Source organism: Seriola aureovittata, chromosome 19 (genome assembly GCF_021018895.1).
Source record: "Seriola aureovittata isolate HTS-2021-v1 ecotype China chromosome 19, ASM2101889v1, whole genome shotgun sequence".
Taxonomy (NCBI): Eukaryota; Metazoa; Chordata; class Actinopteri; order Carangiformes; family Carangidae; genus Seriola; species Seriola aureovittata.
The window spans coordinates 4091965-4116686 of record NC_079382.1 but is presented as its reverse complement, the minus strand read 5'-3'; the positions used below and the strand labels follow the sequence as shown (position 1 = coordinate 4116686).

Sequence of the window (24722 nt, the reverse complement as noted above, 5' to 3'; positions counted from 1 at the left end):
TGCTGAATTTCAATGATTTCGTCGAGGAATTCATCATTGACATCTGCTATGAGTCTAGAACATACTCTCATGTAGACCTCAAATGATTCGTCATTGAATCAGTCAATCGACTGAAAAAGAATCTGCCAATATTTTTGATAACCTGTTGATGGTTTAGGCAAATTTCAAGCAGAAATACCAAATATTTATCTGGTTCCAGCATGTCCAATATGAGGATTTACTTTTTTCCGTGTTTTATTAAATGTAAACTGAACAGCTTTTGGACTGTTTGCCAGATAAAACAAGACACTTAAAGACATCTCTTGGCTCTGGGAAATTTTCATTTTCATCATTTTCTGACATTTTATACACTCAGTCATCTGTTTGTAAATGTTATAAAGTTGGAGTCTGTAGTTTGTGGTGGTGTTGAATTATATTGCATCATACTCTGCTTCTAATATTATGTCCAACCCATTTATATCAGTTAGGGTAGAGTAAATAACAGAAACACCTTTCTGTATGGTGCAATATAATTCAAATGCACCACAAACTGCAGCCTCCACAATAACCATAAAGTTGAATAAACACCTCTCTAAAGCAGTTTCAACAAAAAGTGAACTTTATAAACTTCATAAGGATTTATTCCAGGACTGTTGTATAGACTGCATTAGAATTACTTGATCATCAGTGGCAACCTGCACTAGTTTTGTTCCAATCTTGTCCAACAGCTTGGGAAAGACCCAAACTGCAAAACTGATTTCCATATGAAATTTTGTTTCAAGTTTTGTTCTGAAGAACTTTACTTCACCATCAGGAGAGGCAAACAGGGCAAATGTTTGGAGCCCCCAATGGCCCCTGATATTGGCACAATTTTCAGTGATAAATATTAGATAACTCCCTTAAACCTCCCATAAAAACACTATGGCCAAAAGCAAGCTGTCTGCCCCAAACCTGAATTTGAGGCAATCAGCAAACATCTGTAAATTGTAGCTTCTACCAACAGTCTGCATGGGGAGTGGGGGGGGTTCTTCGATGTGTCTCTTTGCCTGGTGCCCCACAGAGTCAAGGACCACGCCTGTGCCCAATGTCCTGACCTCAACTCCATCCAACATTCTTGGGTTAATTTAGACGCACAATGCGATCCAGGTCTTGTCACCCAACCTCAGTGGCCAACCTCAGTGATTCTCCTCTTACCTGATAACCCAGAAAGCCTAGCTGCTGTTTTAGATTGTCTCAACAGCTATATGTGCCGGATGGCCCAAAACTTCCTACAACTCAACAAAATCTGAATTAATGTGTTTAATCTACCTAACCCTGTCAGTTCCTTTAAAATGCCCTTGGTCCACAAATGTTCTACCCGTTGCCAGAAATCTTGGAGTATTATTTGATTCACCCCTTACCTTTGACCACCACATCAAAAAAGTTGTCCAGCCCTGCTTCCTCCAATTAAGATCCAGCTCCAAAATCAAACCCATCATTTCACAACCCAATCTGGTAAAAGTCGTTCACGCATTCATCTTCTCAGGACAGGATTACTGCAGCTCCCTCCTCTCTGGCATAAATCAAAAGTCACTCTCCCACCTGCAACTAATTCAGAATACAGCAGCTAGTCTTTTCACTGGTTTAAACGGACGACATCACATCACATCAATCCTCGCTTCACTCCATTAGCTCCCTGTCTGTTTTTAGAATTGATTTTAAGATTTTACTGATCACTTTTAAAGCACGCCGGGGCCCGGCCTCAAGCTACATTACAGAGTTACACAGGTTTTGACCTTTCCCAGGCCCCATTGCCTGTGTTTGTGCCCATACATGTCGTTTTGAACTATCTGTGGAGCAGTTAAAGTTATTTGAATTCGACTTTTGTTGATTGACTTGTGGAGCATTTCACTGGAATTGTATGTCACAATAAAACCTTCCACAGTAGCAGCCCCTCAGTGCAGTTAATCAAATCATCGTTACAGCCTCCCCAGAAGAGTGCAGGCTTTTATAGCAGTCGTTTAATGCCCATGGTTTTGAAAGCAGATGTTCATCAATCACCTATGGTTGTTATGATTGGGTGTCCACATACTTTTAGCCATATACTGTACATATAGTGTTGCCGCGTCAAACTAAAAACCAAATTGATCACCTTTGTTCTTTGTCTTTTGTGTCCTTGGTAGAGTCGATATGCTAACTGTGTATTCTGTAGTTGTTATGTGAATATTATTCTCTCCATTTTATTAAACGACAAACCTCCCGTTGAAAAGGAGGTGCGACTGTCAATTTGTTGAACTCATAATATTTTCAGCTCTTGTTCCATATACTCCCACTTAATAGGCCTACTGTTTCTCAGAAAGCAGCGGAGAGGAGAAAAGACCACAGATTAACAGAGGACTAAGGAGCGAGACTGATGTGTGAAGTGCTTTAACACACACACACACACACACACACACACACACACACACTGCTGCACATCCTGGCCCTCTGAAACCTGCAGGGGCACAGGGAGGGTGCTAATGGTGCCTCACAGCACAGACACACACACACACACATCCACAAACTACCTCAGGGTGTGTGCGTGTCTCAGCGAAGCATTATTCATGAAAGGCAACTGGTTAGCTAACAGGCAGTGAGAGGAACAGACAGATAAATAGATAGAAACAATAGCAACCCTGGATTAACCAACCTTAACCAAGCGCTGTGAGTCACCCAAACATAACCAGAATGAAATTTGACAATGCTTTAGTTGGTACAAGCAAATATTGTATTGCAAGAACAGATAAATAAAAGCGGGGGAAAAAACAAATAAATACAACATTTCCTCATTATATAAATAGTATTAGAGCGGCATTACATTTACTACAAAACATATTTACTGTTGCAAAAGTTTTATACAAACACAATTTCAGGGTTGACAATGCAAACAAAACAAAGACCCACTTGTAAAAAACAACAGACTCCATAAATTTCTTTCGCTGGGTGGATTCAGTGGGTATTTTGTGCTGATATTCAGAGAGAACTTACAAATAGAAATCCCTTTATTTAGATTTTTTTTTTAACCCTTTCAAGTCCAATCAGAAATCAGACAACCTATCCCGGTCTACACAAAAAATACTGCGCTATGCAATCTGCTCACTACCGACAACACACACACACACACACACACACACACACACACACACACACACACACACACACACACATAATCTCAGACAATACCTGATGATAACACACAGTCTACCTCTGTGATTTGGAAATGTCAGCCTGTGCTTGGAAAAAAAAAACCCCAACAAAATAAAGATGCATTGTTTGCAACTTTTTTATTTCTCCTCTTTGAAGGGATTTTTTTTTAGTCTGCGGTGGCGTGGTGGAGCAAGACGATGTCGACCCTGAAAGGTCACAGTTGATTGGTCAACAGGAAAAAACTTTCACTTGTTTGGTGCAGGAATGTTTGTCCTACAACACCTCTTGTTCAGCGCACTTGAATGAGATTGGACACCACTAAATTCTTTGTATATGTGTCCAAGAGCAAACGGTCTCTTGTTATTGCGGCACACTGTCTGCTGCTCCATCGAATTAAAAAGACTTGAAGTCGATGAAAACGGCCGAAAGAGAAAGGAGCTCAGAGAAACTGTTGTTGGACGATCCTTAAACTTTAAATGTAAGCAGTAAAAATATATTTGCCACAAAAGTGAATATGAGGTTGTTTGTGCAAAGTCCTTCATCATAATAAAATAACCCCTAATAACTTTTAATAGAGTTTATTCCAGCTCTACTCTTACAAATCTTGGATTAATTAATTAATTAGGTTCTGTTTAAATGTATCATTAAAACCATTTTCCCTGCAGGCTTTTAAAGTCTTTAAAACTATTTACCAACATGAAGATTTCCATTTTCCCCAAACGCATAATTATTTCTTCATTGTGATAATGATAATAGTTGCATCTAAATATTTTTGAGAGAGGCTTCTTTAGAATCTCAAATCTTTACGCCTGCAGAATGGACTATAGCTGGTCAATCCAACACTAGTAGTAAGTTATTTCTTAAACAGAGCTTTACAGCTTCAAAAGGCTGCTGGTGTGGTCACAGATCTACGTTATGAGCAGCATTTTTTATTCTATTTCAGATGTTGGTAAGTAAAATAAAACCAAAGTAAAAAAGTGAATTTGTTGGGGCCATTTTTCAACCACTGACACATTGCACTAGTGAATATTTCTAGCAGCAGGAAAGGGATTTACACAAACTAAACTACAGTGCCTACAACCAACATGTCACCTAGTACAACTCAGTGTGTCTCACTGATGTGATTTTAATAGTTTTTGGACAGTAACGGAGCTCTGGAATAATCAGGCAATACTTGTTAGGATAAGTTTATTGCTGGTTTCAGTGTTTTTAACGAGATAGTTCCAGTTTCCCAAATGAGCCTGAATATTTTGGGATTTTTAACCATCTATCAACATAGTTTACCTTGGGAAATTCTAACAGGCCTTTAAGACTCTTTTCTGATATTTTACACACGAAACAATTCAAGAAAATAATCAACAGATGAATCAATAATGAAAATAGTCATCAGTTGTGGCGCAGTAATTGTCCTCATCCTTTAAATGCAGTCATTACGGCATTCAGTGTTCCCTGTATCAGTCACGTGCATTCAGTCAGGTTCAGGGCCACGACAAAGTTACCTCACACCAAAATAAATCCAGTGAGGTCCACACACTGAAATGCATAGATTATGACTTTGGGAAAGAAAGCACTGATGATCTGAACTGGTATTAGGAAAAAAAAGATTGACTCCTGTGCTTCAGTACTTGGATCAGTGTCGTCATAAATAAGAGGATTGTTGTAGTTTAATAAAGAACAAGGGAGTAAACGTCTCACTTCAGACCCAAAGCTGTTGTTGCAACTACCCAACTTTGTTCATGAACCTGTTTTGTCTTCCAACCATACAGACCTTTTATGTGTCCTCTGAACTGTATATTAGCTCTTCCTGTGTGTGTGTGTGTGTGTGTGTGTGTGTGTGTTTGTGTTTGTGTGGTCGTGTGTATTAGTGAGTGTGCATTAATATTCTGCGCCAGACCAGTCTGCAACATTAAGCTTTAATACAGCCCAGAGACCTGTGTTTCAAGTCAGCCAGAGATGGAACAGTCTCAACTGTGATGTTTACGCACACACACAAACACACACACAAACACACACACAAACACATAGACACAGACACACACGCACACATAGAGTGATAAATATGGAAATTTCTCTCTGTTTCAAAGACACACCGACACAGCAATGAACATGCAAATGAGTCTCCCACACACGCGCACACACACACACTTGAAGCTAAGGTGTTTCTGTGAAGCTGTGCCATCTATCTTCAGGTATTTGCGTGGAACTAGACGGGAGCAGACCTTCTATAATGACAGTATTTTCCCTTCAATGCTGACGGGATGTAACATAAACTTTGAGGAACCTCCTCTGGGACTCCTCTGCCTGCCCTGCCCTCCCTGAGACCTCTGGGTATGTTTGGATATGAAGTGAGCCCAGTCCTGGAGTATGCTATACATGCACACATGCTCTCATGCGCACTCAAATGACAGGCACACACAGTTTATGGATTTTCTTTTTTTTACGGTTCACCGGCTCAATGACGTAGCGGCCCACTGGGATTTGTCCTGGTAGTTCCGATGGACAGTCCAACTACGGAGAACATTGTACAGACAGGCAGAAGTGAACATGACAGGGAGCAGGAACATTTTTATGGAAAAAGAAGACAAAAATAAAAGCATCATCTACTACTGCTCTTAGGAGAATTAGGATATCGTGACAGGTGTTGGGGAAGGGGCTTTCTGGCTGTTTGACAATTCAACAAGCAGTTTGTTTGAAACTCTGATGAAAATCAAGTTCATAACCCCTTTTTTATATAATACAAAGCAGTCAACGCCATGACTGTATTTCCACCTTGGAACTCCAGTGAACCAACAACAGTCTTATACGTCATATAACCTAAGGAACCAATCCTGTCACCTCACAGGGACGGGGGGCGGGGCTAAATAAACCTGAGACCTTGTCAGAACAGAGAGTTAGAGTTTGCATTACCACAACCACTAACACTGTGTCAGCCACTGCCAGTTCAGAGCCGACAAACGGCATTAACAGATAAAAGATGCTAACTGTGCTAACCGTTCTGATCCGTCTGCTAGTCTCTGGTTCTGGTCTCAGACTCCTCACCTGGGTCTGGGTCTGACTGAGGTTCAAACGTGGCTGAATCTCTCTGATGTTTCCTCCTCTCACCATCTTGATACACAATGAGGAAGTAAGAGCAGATGATTCTCCGGCCTCAGTTTCTTAACCATGTTAAACTAAATATTAATCATTGCAGAGGATTTTTACATAGTTTAAAAATGTCTGGAACCCGGAGCCTAAATGTTCTTTGGTCGATTGAATTCTTCTTCTTCTTTTGAGATTCCTCCACTTCTTTCTATCTCTGTAGAGACAAACTATAAAGCTTCAACGTACTAATTCTCTCTCCACTCAACCGAACACCCATTTATTCCTTTTGTTTGCAGCATTAGCCATTAAAGTATAAAACATTTTCCATATGGCCCCTAAATTATGTGAGATTGGAGACAATGGCATATGCTTTTAAATGCATGAGCACGCCTCCGCACTAATGTGGGCACACACGCATTTTAGTAAACTAACTGTGCCAGAAAGCATCAGCTCGTTCTCACACACACATTCCCCGCCACGCTCTGCAATGGCGGACTAAATAGCTTGTTGATGCTTTGATGAGTTTTTAAACAGCTTCCAACAGACTCCAGAGCCATCAGCCAGGTGCTGATAGGCTCGGCTGTGATGTTGTAGCTGCTCACACACACGCACGTCCCTCAGTTGTTTTTTTTTTAGCCTTGACCACAGTTTTCTTCATGGTGTTATTGAGACTGACGTTCAGGTGTGTCCTTTGAATTGTTTTAACAACTTAAACTGAGACTCCTTTCCCTGCAGTTTCCTGATTTATGATAACTTCTCCCTTAAAACCACCCGTAGGAACAGATAAGACTTTTGTGTATTTAAGTGTTCTTCACTGTACTGAACTGTGGAGCATTTAAACTACTGTACTTTGCGTTTTAATTGACGTCAACTCTTGTGCTACCTTTTAGATGTGTGGCTCTAACAGATTAGATCTAATTACTGAATTAATAAAATAATCTTATAGTGGCGTGGGTTTATTTTCACTTCATGGGAAAAAAAAAAAACACGTGAACCAAATGTCAAACCCTTCTCACAACCCATCTCCCATCTGACTTGTCTAGATTGATTTAGTTGGACTCAATCCTCAGTGGCAGGTGATTGACAAGGGAGAATGAAAAAAATCACAGCAAATTAGAATATTTAGACTCAGTTTCTCTCATGTGTTTCTTTATTAACACCTACTCCTTTATTTCAAACTCACAGCTGGTTCTTCTCAAGAAAACAAGTAGACAAAAAAAAAATATGTAAAAAGGCTGCACACTTGAAATGTGACAGCGGGGTTGATGTTAATAAAAACACTGTAGGAGCAAAAGACAAATTTTTTTATTTAATTAGATCTTGTCAACCAAAAAAAATAAGAACTTCCAGTAATTGTTTGACCAAAATTAGAGCTGTAATAAAATCCTATCTGTCTCAGGCATGAACTTTATACACATGGGAAAGTTGTGTCGATTGTGTTTCTGTCAGCTTGTTTAGATGTTTTCTGCTACATAGTGGCTAAGAGTCAATCAATCAATTAATCAATCAATCAATACTTATGTTACAATGCTAAATAATTTGAAATCGCCATTACAAAATGCATGCTGAAGCAATATGGCTGGTAATGTCAAATGCAGTTTACATTGTCTTCAAAGGAAATGAAAGATGCTGCTGTTCCTTTAAGCTAGTCTCGCTTATGTCACACAAATGTTGTGCTTTTAATTTGATAGTCTCTAATCTTATGTAACTAATTGCTGTATGGAGAAGTGAAAGCTGTGTTATTAAAGCTGCATTAAGCAGCTGAAAGCAGCTGAACATCCTGTAAATGTAACGCGAGCATATTACCACCTTATAAAGGTAATGTGGTGAGTGTCTTACCAAACAGCCGCTTACATACACATCCATCAGAAACAGAGCAACACAAGAACAGTTTCCTGCTGCAGCTGGACACGGGGTTGATGCCAGTGACCAGAGTCAGGCAAAACAGCTGTGGGCCATAAAACCAAAACAATGGCTGAAAGATGATAAAATGCTCTTTAGAGCGGAAGGAAGTTGGTGATAATTCTCTCTAGGTTTGTCAATACAAGGGACACCCTCCATGTGACACACATGCACCGGATCCATGGAAATGTGATTAGTGCAGCTGTGTGTTTTAACACACACACACACACACAGACACAGACACAGACACATACACACACAAAGACACACAAAACCTCTCAGCTCCGGCCTGACTTTGCAAATCACAAATAGTTTCACATGTCGTGCCGCTGAGGATGCCTCTCCTTGTGACTCCCATTTTGAAACAAATTTATCAAGCCACGCACTCCCCCCCACCCCCCCACTCCCACCCCAATCTCTGTCTTCTACTCTGAGGTGCGAGAGTACGTTCGGTCTGCTGAAGAGGAGACGACGTTTTTGGGAAGGCAGCGAGGAGAATGGTGCAAATTTAATGTGACTGTTCATTGCCTGAATGCACACACACTCACACACTCACACACAAACTGTGACACGTCATGGAGCTGCACGTATATTGAGGGACTGAAACAGAAAGTCATGATATTGTTTATATCTCCCTTTTTATTTTATTAGAATTATTTTATATCTTTACAGAGCTGAAATTAAAGTGGAAATTCATTTTAAAGATTGTGTTCGGATGTTATTATGTTTCTTTGCTCCATGTTCCTAATGTAACACTCCATGTTGCTGTAATCTAATGACGTACGGGCCCTGAATGTATCAAATTTGACTTCACTGAACTCATTTATTGGCTGACTGTGCATGTGCAACCATGTAAGACAACTTCAGACAACTTCTGTTAGAGCCAATTGGCACTTTCTTTTGATATGGCACCTTTAGATCTGCTATAGATCTCTGCAGTTAGATTTAACTACTACTCTGCTGTTTTTCTATGCCTCCACATCGGCAACAGCCAGAGCCGGAGTCATTATGTTTTCAGGTTGTCCATCCGTCCGTCCGTCCATCCGTCCATCCCACACTTGTGACCACAATACGCCTTGAAGGATTTTCAAATTTGGAACCAACACTCATTTGGACTCAAGGATGAACTGATTAGAATTTGGTGGTCAAAGTTCAAAGGTCACTTTGACCTCACAGAATACATTTTTGGGCCATGACTCACAAATTCATTCAGCTAATTATGACACATTAAACTCAAATGTCTATAAAGATGAAATCAAGTGATGACATTTTATATCAATGGTCAAAGGTCAACTTCACTGTGACATCATCATGTTATTATTGTTATTCAGTGCTGTAACTCGAGGTGCTTATTCTAGTTTTACATCTGATTGAGCACAGATGCAACAGCACTAATTGAGGTAAATCAGTCTTCAACTGTTCACCAGCTTTTCCTGTAAGATACATGAATGAATGAATGAATAGATAAATAGCATTTCTGCAGTGCGAGTGTGGAAAGAGAGTCGCTCCAGTGCTTGAACTGTGTGTTTAAAGACCTTGGTGCCTGATCGTCTGACCAGATTAGCCCTTCCAAGAGATCATCTTCCTCTCCCGGCCGCTCGCTGTACATTCAGTTTTCATGCTGATTTTTCTTTCCCCTTTTCACAGGGGTTATAAAGAAAACATTTTCCACTGTAGGGTTCAAGTTGTTCAATTTATTTCCATTGTCCTTTAAATTGCACGAGTGAGCAACATTTTAGCTCCGCTCACTCTTTTATGAACAAAGGTTGTTTGTTTTCCTTTCAAGGACATCCCTGTGAGTGTCTCTGCTTCATAATTAATGGGTCCACACAATGTGCGTGAGGCCTCACACACACTGAACAATTACACCTAGAGGGACCACTAGTCTCTCTGTAAGACAAGCCTTCAGTTCCTCTTTGTCTTTTATGTGTGTGTTTGTACTAGTGAGGTGCCTGTTTGTAGTAATTACTGGTGATGCCATTTATAGTCTAAATAGTGCACTGCAGTAATAATGATAAATGTTTGGAGCTGGAATCCCCAGAGTTACTGTAAAGCCAGATGAATGTTCCTGGTTACAGTCATGGTAACGCTAGCTATCTGAAGAAGGAAACAGGATTTTTGCACTGCTTTTATAATAATTGTTATTATTATTAATTATGCAACTTTTATTACTTACTTAGAAACCTTCCGTCTGAACAAAAGCAGTGTTGGACTAAACAGTGTAATTTCGCCCTCTTATGCATCATTAGGACACTACAGTACTGCAGGAAGTAGTACTGTATAATAATGTACGGACCTTACCCTGTAAAGTGCCTTGAGATAACGTATACTGAGGTTGACAAAGTACGCAGCTCCATGACTGGAGTAAAAGTACAGATGCTCCCGGTCAGTTTTACTCCAATACGAGTGAAGTTTTGTCGAGTCAAACTTGTTATTTTAAAAATAACTAATAAGTAAAAAATAAAAGTAACTTTAAGTATTTAAAAGTACATTTTTAAGTCAATGCATTGTTCTATTGATTTCCCATTTACAGAACCCGATGACAACCTGCTGAATGAACTGACTGAGTGTTGAACATGTAGAATAAATGGACTGTAGAATATGCCACAAAGCCTGGAGAATGGACATAAAGACACAATTGAATCAACAAAAGAAACCAGTGTTGTTTTCATCTTTCATGTTTGTAGGCATTGATGAAGTGTGGTAGTAAACACTGCAAACATTTAAAATGAAAGGAATCTTTCTTTGTTTCTAAACCTTCAAATATGGAAGTAAGATAAGGCGATGGGTGCTCTCCTGAAGAATGTCCTGCCTCCTCTTTGTCTAACAAGGAATCATTAGGCCACCGCCATGTTCAGACCGAGCTGTTCAACAATGCAGCAACACAACGTGACTGACAGTGTAGGAGTTGGCAGTGATTGGTTTTTCTGTATGGTCTATCACATTTTTCAAAATAAAAGAACATTCATTCCTCTGACTAAAAGCTTTGCTTCAAAGTAAGGAGTACTTCAGCAGAGTCTCCACACGTGATCCCCATCGAGCTGGTCTGGGATCAACTGGACAAAAGGTGCAAAGCGCTTTCGATTTCGAATCTGACCAAACCTTGGACGCCACTTTTTAGTTATTGCCAGCTTTGACAGTGTTGCTGGTGTTGTTTTCACCTTGTGAGTGTGTGAGTGTGTGCGCGCCTGTGTGTGTGTGTGTGTGTGTGTGTGTGTGTGTGTGTGTGTGTGTGTGTTGAGGACTTCGGCAGGTGTTTTATATGTCTGTGTGACAGATAGATAGCGTCTCTGCAACATACAGTGAAGAACATTTACAGGTGTGTAGCTGACTGAATACTCCTGTAATCATGTGGTAATAACTACTGAGCACTCATGGCTGGTGTGATGCCATCCCAAGATGCTCTCTGGTTTGTTGTTGTTTGTTGTTTTTGATACAAGGACACATTTCTGTCTTTCCCCACAATTTGTTCAAGGAGACCTGTGGATATTTCTCTTGTAAACAAACAAAGTTTCTGTTTATTTTCAATGTCTATCACCAAAACGCATTGTGTGTTTCCTTTAGGCCTAACAAATACAGTAAATGCATTTCCTCCCCCCCCAACTTTTCTGTCTCTCTTTCACTGTATCTAGAATAAAGGCATAAAAAGCCTGAAAAATAACCTTAAAAAAAAAAAAAGGAAAAGTTCCGTAGCCCTACCTTTAGTCAAAAACAGTATTTTAAGGTTTGATAACCAGACTCAAATCTAGCAGCTCAACTCGAGCCCTACTGCTGCCACCACAGCCTTCACCCATGTGATCAGTGTCAGCAGGTTTATGAAGTATTACATAATCACTTCTAAACTTGACTAACCAGCATCATCCGTATCTATTTTCTACAAACTGTGTTGAGACCGTTTCCGTCCGAAAGACAAACCTTTGCGGTATTTTCTCATTCAGACAATGAGCAACACATTGTCACACTTAGCTGTCAGTCATGTAATTACCAAATAAAAAAGATTTTTGCCTAGTTGCAGAGGGCTCTCCTCCTGTGTGGAGAATGTTGTCTTGTGGATTTTCTTCAGATATGAAAACAGACATTTTTCTGGTGTAAACCAGACCTCGGGGTCTGCTCTGTAAGGCCTCATATTGATCCATCACTCCTGAAAATATTTAGTGTCTTCTGCTGAGAGAACCGTTTTACTTTATAGTGAACAAAACACTGTTTCTTTTGTTTTTCAGCTAAAATGTTCTGAGTGATTCTCTGTGGCACATATTGATTTTTCATTCCCTCTTACTAGCTATCATCCAATTCTGCCTTTCTCTTGTCTGCCTCTCTGTTTCTTTCAAGCACACACAGAGAAAAATACTCAAAATTCATGCATTGTTCCACACTCATACTAGTGCTGTATATTAACAAGGCCTGTGTTTTTCTGTATTCCCTCTCACTAAAAACACCAGATATTTTGTCAAAAGAACAGATTAGTTGAAGCTAATTTTTCACACAGGTTTTTAGTCCCCATGAAAACAAAAGTTGTGTGTCCTGCTGCAGTCAGATACTGATACTGAGTACCGGCAAAAGAAAATGTGGAATATGCAATTGAATGCTAAAATTCACAAACATACAAACTACACATTTACTTTGACACATTGATATTAATAATATAATAACTTTATTTATATAGCACTTTTCAAACAGAGTTACAAATTGCTGCATACATACATCGATAAAAACACAACAAAGCATTGAAAGACACAGAGAAGAGAGGCAAACAAATGTATAATAGGGAGAATTACAAATAAAAAAAGACAAAAGAAAATAAAACCAAAAGTAAAATACAAAACTAGAAACCAGAGATAAAAGCACGGAAATCAAGAATTAAAATCGTTTTTTAAACTTAAACACCTGAACCCCCTTTAAGGAAAAACATCGCAGGAAAACACTCACACATGCAGCAATTACAGTTGCACTACCCGCAGTAAGAAAAACACACAGGTGTAAGAGCAGGCTGGGGAAACACCCTCCACTTCCCCCACTGCAAACAGTGAAGCAGGTGGGTGAGGTGAAGCATAATGACAGAGTAATGAGTTGAGAAAATGTGCTCGGAGAGGATCAACCAGCCAATGAGAGGGGGACTAAGACTCCTAAGACTCGAGCTGCAGGTCTATTATTCCTTGGTCCGCGGAGCAGTTTTTAGTGCTGAAAGGAATCCGGTCCAAAAGGTTTATTGGTGAACCAGTCTTACCTGTTGTGTCGACTGTGCTCTTCCAAGGTGCTTAACTAGGTCAGGGTCATGGTGGCACCACATCATGCAGAGCAGCCCAGATGTCCTTTCTCTTTACTAAGTGTCTCCATCTTCTCTTGAGACGTCCTCGGGTTCCTTCCTCGACAAGCTGCATTGTCCTAGTTCCTCAGGGGATCCACTCGCAGTGTATCAAGCCCGGAGTGGTGGGGAAGAGTAGGCATGAAGGTGTGTGTGTGTGTGTGGGGGGGTGTCACTCCGTGAGCACGAGCAATGAGCAGTCCTTGTCCTTGACCACTGAGCTTTTCAATTGTAAACACAGTGTGTGGAGATTGAGTGGACAGCGAAAAAGCAGAGGCAAAGAGCATACAGAGGTTGCAGTGCAGCTGTCTGCACTGACAGGGTCGGTCAACAAATTCAGTCAGCCATTCTGGCCTCAGATGTTCCTCCTTGTCTCTGTTGAAACAACATGCTGCAGGTGATGCCTGCCTCTAAAACTCTGCTGTTAGCTCCCTAGCTGTTACTAGAACAGTATCGCTTGGTTAACAGGCTTTGAGAACCATTTTCTGACTGATCCCATCGGATCTGTAAATGAAAACCGAATAATAAAGTTTAGAGATCAATGTTTTGGTTAAAGTTTTACAAAATAAATGACAAAAAGTACAGAAATTAAAAATGTTGCAGTATTTAGTTATTTATTTTTTTGTTCAGTTAGTTAGATCCCCATTAGCCACTGTGTTATAACAATGGCTACTCTTCTTTGGGTTCCCTTAAATTCATAAGCAATACTTCAATGACAACAGATACATTAATGGACATCCTTGAAGTTACCTGGCAAACATCAGCTCCCCTCGACTCACCTGGCCTACCTGGCTGGTTTTATCATATGTTTGCATTGCTTGTAGGGGACGCCTGCCACTGATGATGATGATGATGATGATGATGATGATGCAAGCGACGGCAGTAAGCAATCTCTTGCCAGTGAGAACCAGTAGCCATGAGTCGGTTGCACCAGTTCAAACTAAGTAAACACAGATAATAATATTATTATGCATCTCACAAACTACTTCTTATATACAGAATATGTGTTACACAATATTTATATCCAGTAATTGTCAAGTGCAACTTTTGCTGGGCTAACTGAACCAGCTACCTGACAACAAGTAATGCTAGCTTGCTACTGTGTGCCCTGTCTAAAGGGTGAAAGAAGTCACGTGGAATACAGTCAGAACATCTGACCTGACACCAGATAAAATGCTGTTTAATAATGATGTAAATTTAAATTACATTTCTCAAAAATAATATATATCTCAAATTACACAGCATCATGCCAGTAATGTTAAACTATTTGCTCAATAACACCAGCAAGTTTAGAATATAGTTGTTAATTCCCCAGAATACTACAAACATATTTCATTATGTATGCATATCTAAATAAAACAAATGATTGGCAGTTAATGTTGATGTATTGCTCACCCTCTTTAGACGGTTATTTTGTTATGGTGCTAAAGTTTGCTAAAATATTTTCTTGCTAAAAACTTTTCTCAAGTCTCGACGATGCAACCTGATTTAGTAAATCATTAGTTTGAAACTAGGTTGTAGTGACCAAGGAGTTGTCAAGGACTTTATGCACAGACTTACTGATAGATTTATGAATAGCTGCTTGGTGCGGTCCCAATCCTGATGTATAATTGATGCGTCTGTACAAAAACATACACTCACCGCCAGGGCACCTAGCTAAAACTAATGCTGGCTGATACAAGGTCATGAAAGGTAAGATTTGTTGTCGTAGCAGACTGCAGGGAGGGGTGGGAAGAGTGCTTTGCTTTTGAGCCTGATGCTAACGTTAGCTTGATTTCCAGAACTTGCATGTTGTAGCTTTAAGTTGGAGACAAAATGAATATTCAGCAATATATCCTTATAAGTTAATTCAGACTATTTCACTGTGATTTTGTTTTTGAGTCTACATGCATCTACAATATGCAAATCAAAGACACTTTATTTTAATTTAGGCCTTTTAATTTGCGATACCAAACACATGGTGGTTTAATCTGTAGGTGCCACAATTAACCACCGTCTTGTGTAACAGTGGCAGCTCTAGTCTTATTGAAGCCAATGGGAAATTGACATTTGATGAAATTTAGCTTTTCTTTCTTTCTTTTTCTTTCTTTTCCCTTTTTTTTTCATTGACAGGTCTAAAGATTGAGCCTCAGCTCAGGACAACCATGTTATTGTTCAAACCGGGCTTATAATAAGACCAGTTCCTGGGCTCTTTCATCAGAGATAAAGCCTCTGGAAAAAGAAGGGAGAAGCTGTAGGAACGATGGACATTACTGACTTTTCCAAAGAATGACGACACCACAAAAAAAAAAAAAGCAGTCGTGCAGGAATTGAACCAAGGTCACGAGAATGAGGTTCTGATATGAAACCATGAAACAGAGGAGCTGTGTGGTGACGTGAGATTTAATTGTAGCCAAACCGTGTGACCTCTTATTCCCAAATCACCATCTTCAGATGTGACGGGCTGTCTCTGTCTGCATGTATCTCTCAGCGGCAGTCACAGTGCCCTTGTCTTTGGCTGACAAACTGGACACCCGACATCTTATTTTGTTCTTTTCCTCTTCCACACAAAAACACAATAATGCATCAAGACACACACACACACACACACACACACACACACACACACAAGGTGCAGTGACAGTAACTGACATGCCAGACACTCTCTCATCATGAAGACTTATCATACACACACATTATAGAGGCAGATTTTCCTGGCAGGTGGACACACACACACACACACACACACAAACATAGGTGTCTAGTGGTGAGGTTGTGGGGACAGTTGATCCCCAGACAGATTAGGTTTCAATCTAAAATCTCCTCCGGCCAGCCCTGAGATCATGTGTACATACACACACACACACACACACACACACACACACACACACACACACAGCTTTAAAGTCGCAGACTTTGGACAGACAGAAGTAACTTGCTAGTTGGAAAAACTTACCAGTTTTGAGGCGATTCTGAAAGAGAGCAAGCATCAGAGGAGTGCTGTTATCTGTGTATTAACATTTTCATTTTAACTAGTGAAATTATGTGTATTGTGAGTGTAAATAGATCAATATTGGGTAGCTACCATGGAAAATATTGGCCTGATTAGAGCAACATAACAATAAGGTCAGCAAGTAACACTAGCAGCCTGTGGATGATGGTAGAGACTTAGTTCAGCTCTATTTATTCTGCAGGTCTCATTGAGATCACGATCTCATATGCAAGAGGGACCTGAGGACATATTACATACTTACAAGATCACAACGATGATTCAGTCACACAGAACAGTCACCAAACATTAAAGCCCCTCAGAGAAATTAGTGTCTCAATTTCTTTTGCAGTTCATTCCAGTAAGGTGCAGAGTAGTGGAAACCAGTGTGCTCCAGTTCAGAGGAAGCTATCCTTTCCTGTGATCTGCTGTCATGGATGTTGTTTTAGTTTGTAGCCAAAGTAGTTGGACCTGAGCAGGTGACTGAACACCTGACCTTGATCTTTTGCTGATAATAGCAGCTGTTAGCTTGAATTAATGGGAATTACAATGGATTCTAATGGCAATCCAGAGTGTGTGTTGGTCTGTATGTGTAGGTATATATTTCAGACAACATGTGCTTCACCAATAAATTGCTACACAACCCACTTTTGTTGCAACTGTGGCGCTGTAAGGAGGCACAGGGCAACGTGGTGAAGTAGTGTATTTCGTTCTGTTGTGGAGAAACAGTGTGAACGTTCAGATCGAAGGCGGAGAAGTGAGTTACAGGAGGCTAACAATGGCAAGGTCATATTTACAGAGGAGACTAATGGCAGGTTTTCAGGAAACGTTTAAATTGAAATTGAAAGTGGAACCCAAAGTCAATCAATCAATCACTCAATCAATCAATCAATCAATCAATCAATCAAACTTTACTTGTAAAGCTAGCACTTTTCATAATGCTAAAATGCTAAAATGAAAAGGACAAACGTAGTAAGAAAGCTGTGAGATACAATAAAATAGATTCAAAAAGCTATAACTAAATTAGACGCATGTTTAATGGGACTCTAGCATTGACAGGAAGTAGATGTTACTTCTACCTCAATATTTGAGTGGTATCAGGAGTTTCTATCCACAAGTCTTGACTTAACATCTGCAAATTGAGGCTGATTACAAGCTGCAGGAAGTGGCTGTTTTGCACTGAAAACTGATTTTTGGCAGATTCCTCGTAGCGCTGCAGTCATATTAGCATCTCTAAAGATCAACCTCCCCCCGTCCTGAGGGGCGGCTAACTCACACTAAATGAATTTCATCAGTGAGATATTAGTATCGGCCTTCAAACACTCTGATTGATCTCACCTGACAGACAAGTTGCACCATGCTGTCAGATCAATAGCTTTCCCCTACAGAGCCGAGCCAAACCTCCAGTAGAGGTACCCTGCATGGAGGATTCTTTCTTTACATGTCTTGATCAGATGAAACGTGTTAAAGGCCACTGCTGTTTGATTATATAACAGCTGTGGATCTTTTGATGTGCGGGAGCCACAGTACCACTCTGCCTTCTACAAGAACACGTTTCATGAAAAAGATCAAGTCCTTGAAAAAGTCTTTGCTAGCCATTTAGAAGTAAGCCACGTTTGATTGTTATGTGAAATTGATGGGTTGCGGATACGGAGAAGTGAAGTGGCAACATAGATTCAAGGTTTGACAGTTGTTTTTCACTTTGTTCTCTTGTTTCTTTCGGCTCTGTGGACCTTATTGTCGCCAAGAAACGTCCTGAAGATGCCCTCACCTTCTGGATCCTCAGAAATGACAAACACTTGACGGCTTTGTGTTTTCTTAGAAGTTGTTGAATTAGCCTCTGTCCAATTCAGTTCAATTCAATTCAGTATATGCTTTATCAGCATGAATGTCATGTGAACAACTGCCAAAGCGTAAATAATACAATTCAATAATGAGATGAGAAAAAAGCAATGTAATTATTTGAATAGATGGATAAAAAAGGAAGAGAACATCATAAAAAATCTACTGTCATCTCGCTCTGTGAAGTTTGGGATTAGCAAACCAATTTCTTTAAGTGTTCCACTATGATTTGATAATATTATATATTTATGAGGAAGTGCATCTCTGTGTTGACCTCACATGTTGTGCAGTGACCACAGACTCTTTCCTCTGTTGATAGCCAGGACTTCTTGCCGGACTGCGGTCACTGAGTCTGTATTTGGTCAGGCGCCGTCTCTGCTTTGTTCCTCTGACAGTCAAGAGGTACTCAATTTATATTAATGGTTTTCAGCCAGATACCAGTTTAGCTTATTTTGCACTTTGGTTTGATTCATCCAATCGCTAATTTAATAATTTGCTTTACTCTGATTAGTCATTGTAAACCAGTGCTGGTCTCTTGATGAGTAAGTCTCAGGACCAGCTGACAGAAGAGACTCTTTTGAGAGTTAAAGAATCAATAAAACATCCCAAAATTTTAAACTTGTTTTTTTCTTCTTCTTCTTCTTCTTCTTTTTCTTTTGGTGTATGCGGTGATTGTAAATGTGTGTAAATGTAATCAGCAGTGCCAGTTTGCCCTTTGCTCAGGGCATTGGGTTCCATGAGGAAGGCCAGCATCCAGTCATTTACAATGCTGCAAAACAGCTCCCCCAGATTAATGCTCACACCAATGCCTCAGTAATTTTTAGGGTTTAATATATCTCCACTCTCATATATTGGAGAAATAAGCCCCTGGCTCCAGAACTCAGGATAGAAAACCTGACTGAAGAACGAGATTGAACAACTGAAGCAGGTCCTGTCTCAGCATCCTGATGCTGTCAGGTCCACATGCCAGATTTCACTGTTTATATGCTGTTTTTGATCCTTCCACTGTAGATGGGTTGTTGGTTCTGATTATTTCTGATAGTTGAGTCAAGGATGGTACATTTCTTTTGTTCATGTTTGAGGTTGTTAGGTGAAAATTGTTCATGCAATTTGTGCCAGGTTGTCTGATTTTGATCAATGCCCCCCCCCCAGTTGCTCTTCATGTCTAATCATGGTGTTGTTTATTTGTGAAGTCAGTGTTTCAACTTAATTTCGCCTCACTTCTTTCTCTGAACTACAGTACAGTACATTATAGTGCAGCCAATTAGATGAAGCTGTACATTGAAAAAAATGTTGTTTCATGCAACCAACCCTTTTGTTAAGTTTCTTTGTTTTTTTTTCTTTTACTTGCTATTGGTCTCTTAATTTCTTACCATTTTTTATTTTTATTTCTCTGTTTGTGTAGGTTTGACTACCAGGAGCTGCTCCATAACTCCAGCTTCTGCCTGGTGCCCCGGGGCCGACGTCTGGGATCCTTTCGCTTCCTGGAGGCCTTGCAGGTACAGTAACCGTGGGTTTCTGCTGGTGTGGATAATGTCATTGCATACCGGTGTTGTGCGGTGACTTTTACAGATAGGCAAGCAGAGCTGAAGAACCAACTCCACCACACACACAAACCACCGTCTCAATGTGCGATTCATCTCTTTACTACACCGACAAGAGAAGTGGACCAGACTGAAACACACCTTTTCATGACAGCGGCAAATCTCTCTTAAATTCAGAGCCTGTCCTGTCTCATGATTTTGTGCTGCTTCTCCTTCCCTCGCTGAAAGTCTCTCTCCTGCATCTTGCCGCCAGTGTTGTGAAAAACCTGAACGGCGTTCATCGAACAAGTTCATATTTTTTGTGAACAGCAAATGATGAACGCGAGTGAACCCTGCTTACGTATTACGCATCACGTATTACAACAGTTTTTCGGCACGCCGCATGACCGCATCATCTGGCAATGATTTGGGGCTGGTGATGGATGGGTATAAGGAGGTTCTATTGAAAAAGAATAGCGGCATATTTATTTAAAAAAACGGAACAAATGGACGTGAACTTAGTTCATTTTCATCTGTACGAGCTGAACTTTGAACTAGTTCTTTTTAAGTGTGAACTGGCACAACACTGCTCGCTGCTCTCTGCCTGGATGACTGAACAAGTTATCGGATTATTCATTACAACTGACAGTGTGGTGATAAATGTGCTCTGTTGAACCACACCCAACAGCGATGTCACATGGTTGTGGTCATCACTACAGCACAGAGGTCATTGTTTTCTTTAGGTAACAGCATACTGCATAGTTATGATGCCATGTATGGTATGTTTTTAAGAGAGCACTTGGAAGTTTCTATTAGGGCTGTAGACAGGAGGGGGCCATGAGTCCAAATTTACCTGCCGAAGACAATTTTAAATATGCACCAATTTGATTTAAAAACAAATTTCATTTTCATTGTTTCATTTAACTGAAATCAATTTTTTCCTGCAACTTTTATCTCATAAATTGAAGGTCTAAATGTTGCTTCAGTTTAATTGATTTGTAGCAAACAAGGCAATGTGTCTCTACACTGTTTAGATGTATTCTGGTGGACGAATTGAAATAGCCTATAAAAATATAAATAACCCTTTTATAATGATTTTTTTAAACATTTCATACAAGTCTAAGCATCAGTCTTTGAAATCCACCATTAGACCATCAAACAACATTAAACAATATTAGCTCCTCAGGTCATTAAATACCTATGAACATGGCACTGGTACTGTGGAACATTAAAGTGACTATGGACTCACTGTTATGCTCGTGATTACTGGAAAGGGCTTATCAGACAGCCTGTGGAGCTTCAGCTGGGCACTGCAACCAATCAAACCGCTCCTTGGCCTCTTCTTTCCAACAGCTGATCTTATTACTATTGACAATCTGTCATCTTCCTGCCACAGAAAAGACCTGTTTCTGTAGATTCACCACAGGGAACGGAAACGTTTATACGTGGCCTCAGACCACAGATGTGTTCAGCTTTCATTAGCACCTTGTTTTAACGTGTATCTCTGTTGTTTTGACATTAAGTATCTGGCTGTGCACTGTGTCTGCCTTTGGCTGTTGCTATGCATTATGTTTTTTGGGTTATCCATCCATCCATCCGTACGTCCGTATGTCTCTAGGTTCTTCCCATTCTCGTAAACACGATATCTCAGTATCATGTCAAAGGAATTTCTTCAAATTTGGTACAGATGTTCACTTTGACTCAGAGATGAACTGCTTAGATGTTGGTGGTCAAAGGTCAAGGTCAGGGTGACCTCACAAAACACGGTTTTGGTCTTATGAACGCAATATCTCTGGAGCTCCTCAAGGGAATCCCTTCAGATTGGGTACGACTCAAGGATGAACTGATTGGATTTTGGTGGTCAAACGTCAACTTCACTGTGACTTTATAATATTCTGCAAAAACACTTCTGGACATTATTTAGTGCTGTAACTCAGGAAGGAGGTAGGTGGAGGCATACAAACACGAGGTGGTTATTCTAGTTTTCCTTGGACTGCGAACAAGCTGAAGAATAAATATGTTGTACGTGTTTCCACATCCAGGACTCATCTAGAGCATTTGCTAGAAGGTTATATATTTATGTTTTAAACTGCCAAAGATGAACAAGCAGTGAGATACTCAGGCTTTGTTAAGCCGTGTTTCCACCGCAGGAACTTTCCTTAGGAACCAGGAACCTTTTGAGGAACCATGCGGTTTCTGACCGCAGGAACAAGGTGTAAATTTAGTTCCGGGGTAATTGATCGACCCCCAAAAAAATCCGTGGTCAGGGGGTGGTACTTTTTTTACATCAACCGGAGTGGGTAGGTTTGCCATCCGACACGTATAATACAGGATCATCTCGTGTTTAAAAATAAAATGCTGCGCCTTGAATATATACGAGACACAATTTGTCCCATATTTTCGTTCATGTTATGTCCTCAGAGTGCTGTAAATAATGTAATGTCAATTTTGTATAATCTTCCCGGGACGTAAGGCTGCGGTGGAAACGCAGACAACAATGGGCCACAGGAACCTTTTAGCTCCTTTTTAGTCGAAACATGGATTTAGTCTCTCCCAGCAGTCCCTGGGCCGGTTACACATTAAAAGAAGCACACAAAACATTAGCCCCATCAATTTCTCTGTAGTCTTTTTGGCCACATAATGATCACTCTTTTAAGTAATGAGCAGGAAGCTGAATTTTCCGGTGACATGAGGAAAGATCTTCTTAGGTAAGATGCACAAAGGAATAGGAAGAATGAAATGGGCAATACTTCCAATTACACTTTCATTTTAAATTTGTGGCAATTATTTTAATGGCCTTTTCAGCAAATCCAACCTGTTTGCCAGAGGTGGGAAAAGAAGAGAAAGGTAAAAAAAAAAAAAAAAAAAGAGGAAAAGAAAGAAGCAGTTCCCCATCAGAGGACTCCAGAGGAGAGGAGAGAAAAACAAAAAAGACATGTTAAAGGATGACATTGAAAAAAAAAGATAAGAAAAAAAGAGAAAGTCATCTCACAAAGCCAGACTAATCAAAGCAGGGAGAATTTGCGTAGACAGGTCACTGATCATGCACTCGGCATTTTGTGAATCTCCTTTAATCTCTCAGCTTCACTTGATTGAGAATCCAGTCGAACTTGAACTTTAAATGAAAATACCAGACTTATTGAATATTTTTTTCATCCGTCTCTGTCACTGCTCTGCTCTTCAGACCACATACACAAATCATAGCATGTGTTATTTATGTGAAACAGTGACCCTTCTGACATCCTGGATCATCTAACATGTAAAAAAAAATCAAAAACATAAGACACATGGTTTATTATTCATATTTAAATGCGTACAAACATGGATTTTTTTCAACAGCTATGACTCTCCAAGAAGGGACGGTCATAAAGACCCCATAGTGTTAGACAATGGTTCACTGTTTAGCTTCTGTCCAGATGGAGACACCACTATCATCCGTCGTAAGGGGAAACCACAGTCTTATAGGTAAGGATTCAGGATAAAGCATAACCTAGAGAGAACTTCTCAAATCCATTTCCAGACAAGGACGAATGAAGCGAGACAAAGGTCATAACATATGTATCAGTAGGTTGGGTAGACATGTGACTGTGTTCAGGATTAAGTGTCCAAGTGAGTCTTCAAAATTCTGGTTCACTGCTCACTATATATATATATATATATATATATACACACACATAAATGCAATATATGACATATATGCCTCTATATCAAGAATAATGTTGATATATGTCACCTAAAAGTACATATATATCTACGTGTGTATATATATATATATATATATATGTGTGTGTGTGTGTGTGTGTGTGTGTGTGTGTGTGTGTGTGTACAACTCTTTCCAATTCATGTCCTTTGACCGTATCAACTGTGTGAAATGCAATAGTTTTCATACAATCTGCTTGGTATGAAACAAGCTTTGGTTAATTCTCATAACCATTAATTTAACAACTGTTATATAATTTACCCAGAGAATGTAATAAAACAACACCACAGGCTTATAGATGAGACATATAATATGTGAAATGAAAGACATTATCCAGGAAACAACATATTTTCTCTTTAAAGACAGTTTAACGGTGCAGTGGAGTGCACAATCAACTCCTATCCATTAACCACAAAAGATGAACAGTTTAAAGCTTCAACATGAAATGAATTCACAGTAGAGCTCCTGTGGGAAATGAAAACAGCTCCTGATGAATTAAGTCACATTAATGATTCCTCTAAATATTGAGGCATGCAGGGGAAATGAATAAAACCACTTTTTTTGTGTTTGTTTTCTCCTTAATCTTTTTGGCAACTCCATTTGTTTCTGAAAAACTCCAAATTGGAACACGTTGAAAGTGTCTCATCAGACAGAAAGTATGTAAGAGGATAAAGTCTTCAATGAAGTAAGGAAAGCAGCTCCCTCCCAGTGCTCTGCTTTGGATTCCTGGTTATATGTTACTTGGATTTTTCCTCTTTCCTTCAAGCTGTGAAAATGTGTAAACAGTTTTAAGATATTTTCTTTATAGAGAAAAAATGCACAACACAGTTTGCTGGAAAACTGAAAATGATGTTCAATTAACAATCACACCAACTACCTTCTCTTCAGGGTTAAACAAGACTAGGTCAAAACCTAGTATACAGCTGGACTGCCTATGGACAAATCCTGATTTTATAACCGCGGCGTCATCTGACAAAATCACCAAACATATAAATTAAAGACAAAGACAGCACTGTGATTTCAGCTGTATTTACTTAAGAAATTATCACTCAGACAGAAAGTTAGAAAAGACAGAATTTCATACTTATTTTGTCTCTCACACAGCTCACAGCCTCCATCTGGGATCCACAAGAGTTTAGCCTTTATTCACTTCCAACTCCAGAACATGACAGACTTTTATTGGAGACAGATCTTCATTTGTAACTCCCTCAGTTTGATATTTGTGTTAAACTTACTGCATTGTGTGTTTATACAAACTCA

The 24722-nt window shown here is 39.8% G+C and overlaps 1 protein-coding gene across 1 annotated transcript in view; it reads left to right on the top strand.

Annotated features, from left to right (window-relative positions):
- LOC130187729 (exostosin-1) overlaps positions 1-24722 on the top strand; it is a 228408-nt gene that overhangs the window by 152527 nt on the left and 51159 nt on the right. Inside the window, exon 4 of the mRNA XM_056405585.1 lies at positions 19645-19738. Within this exon, the coding sequence (XP_056261560.1) occupies positions 19645-19738 (94 nt within the window). The remainder of the gene's footprint in view (positions 1-19644; positions 19739-24722) is intronic.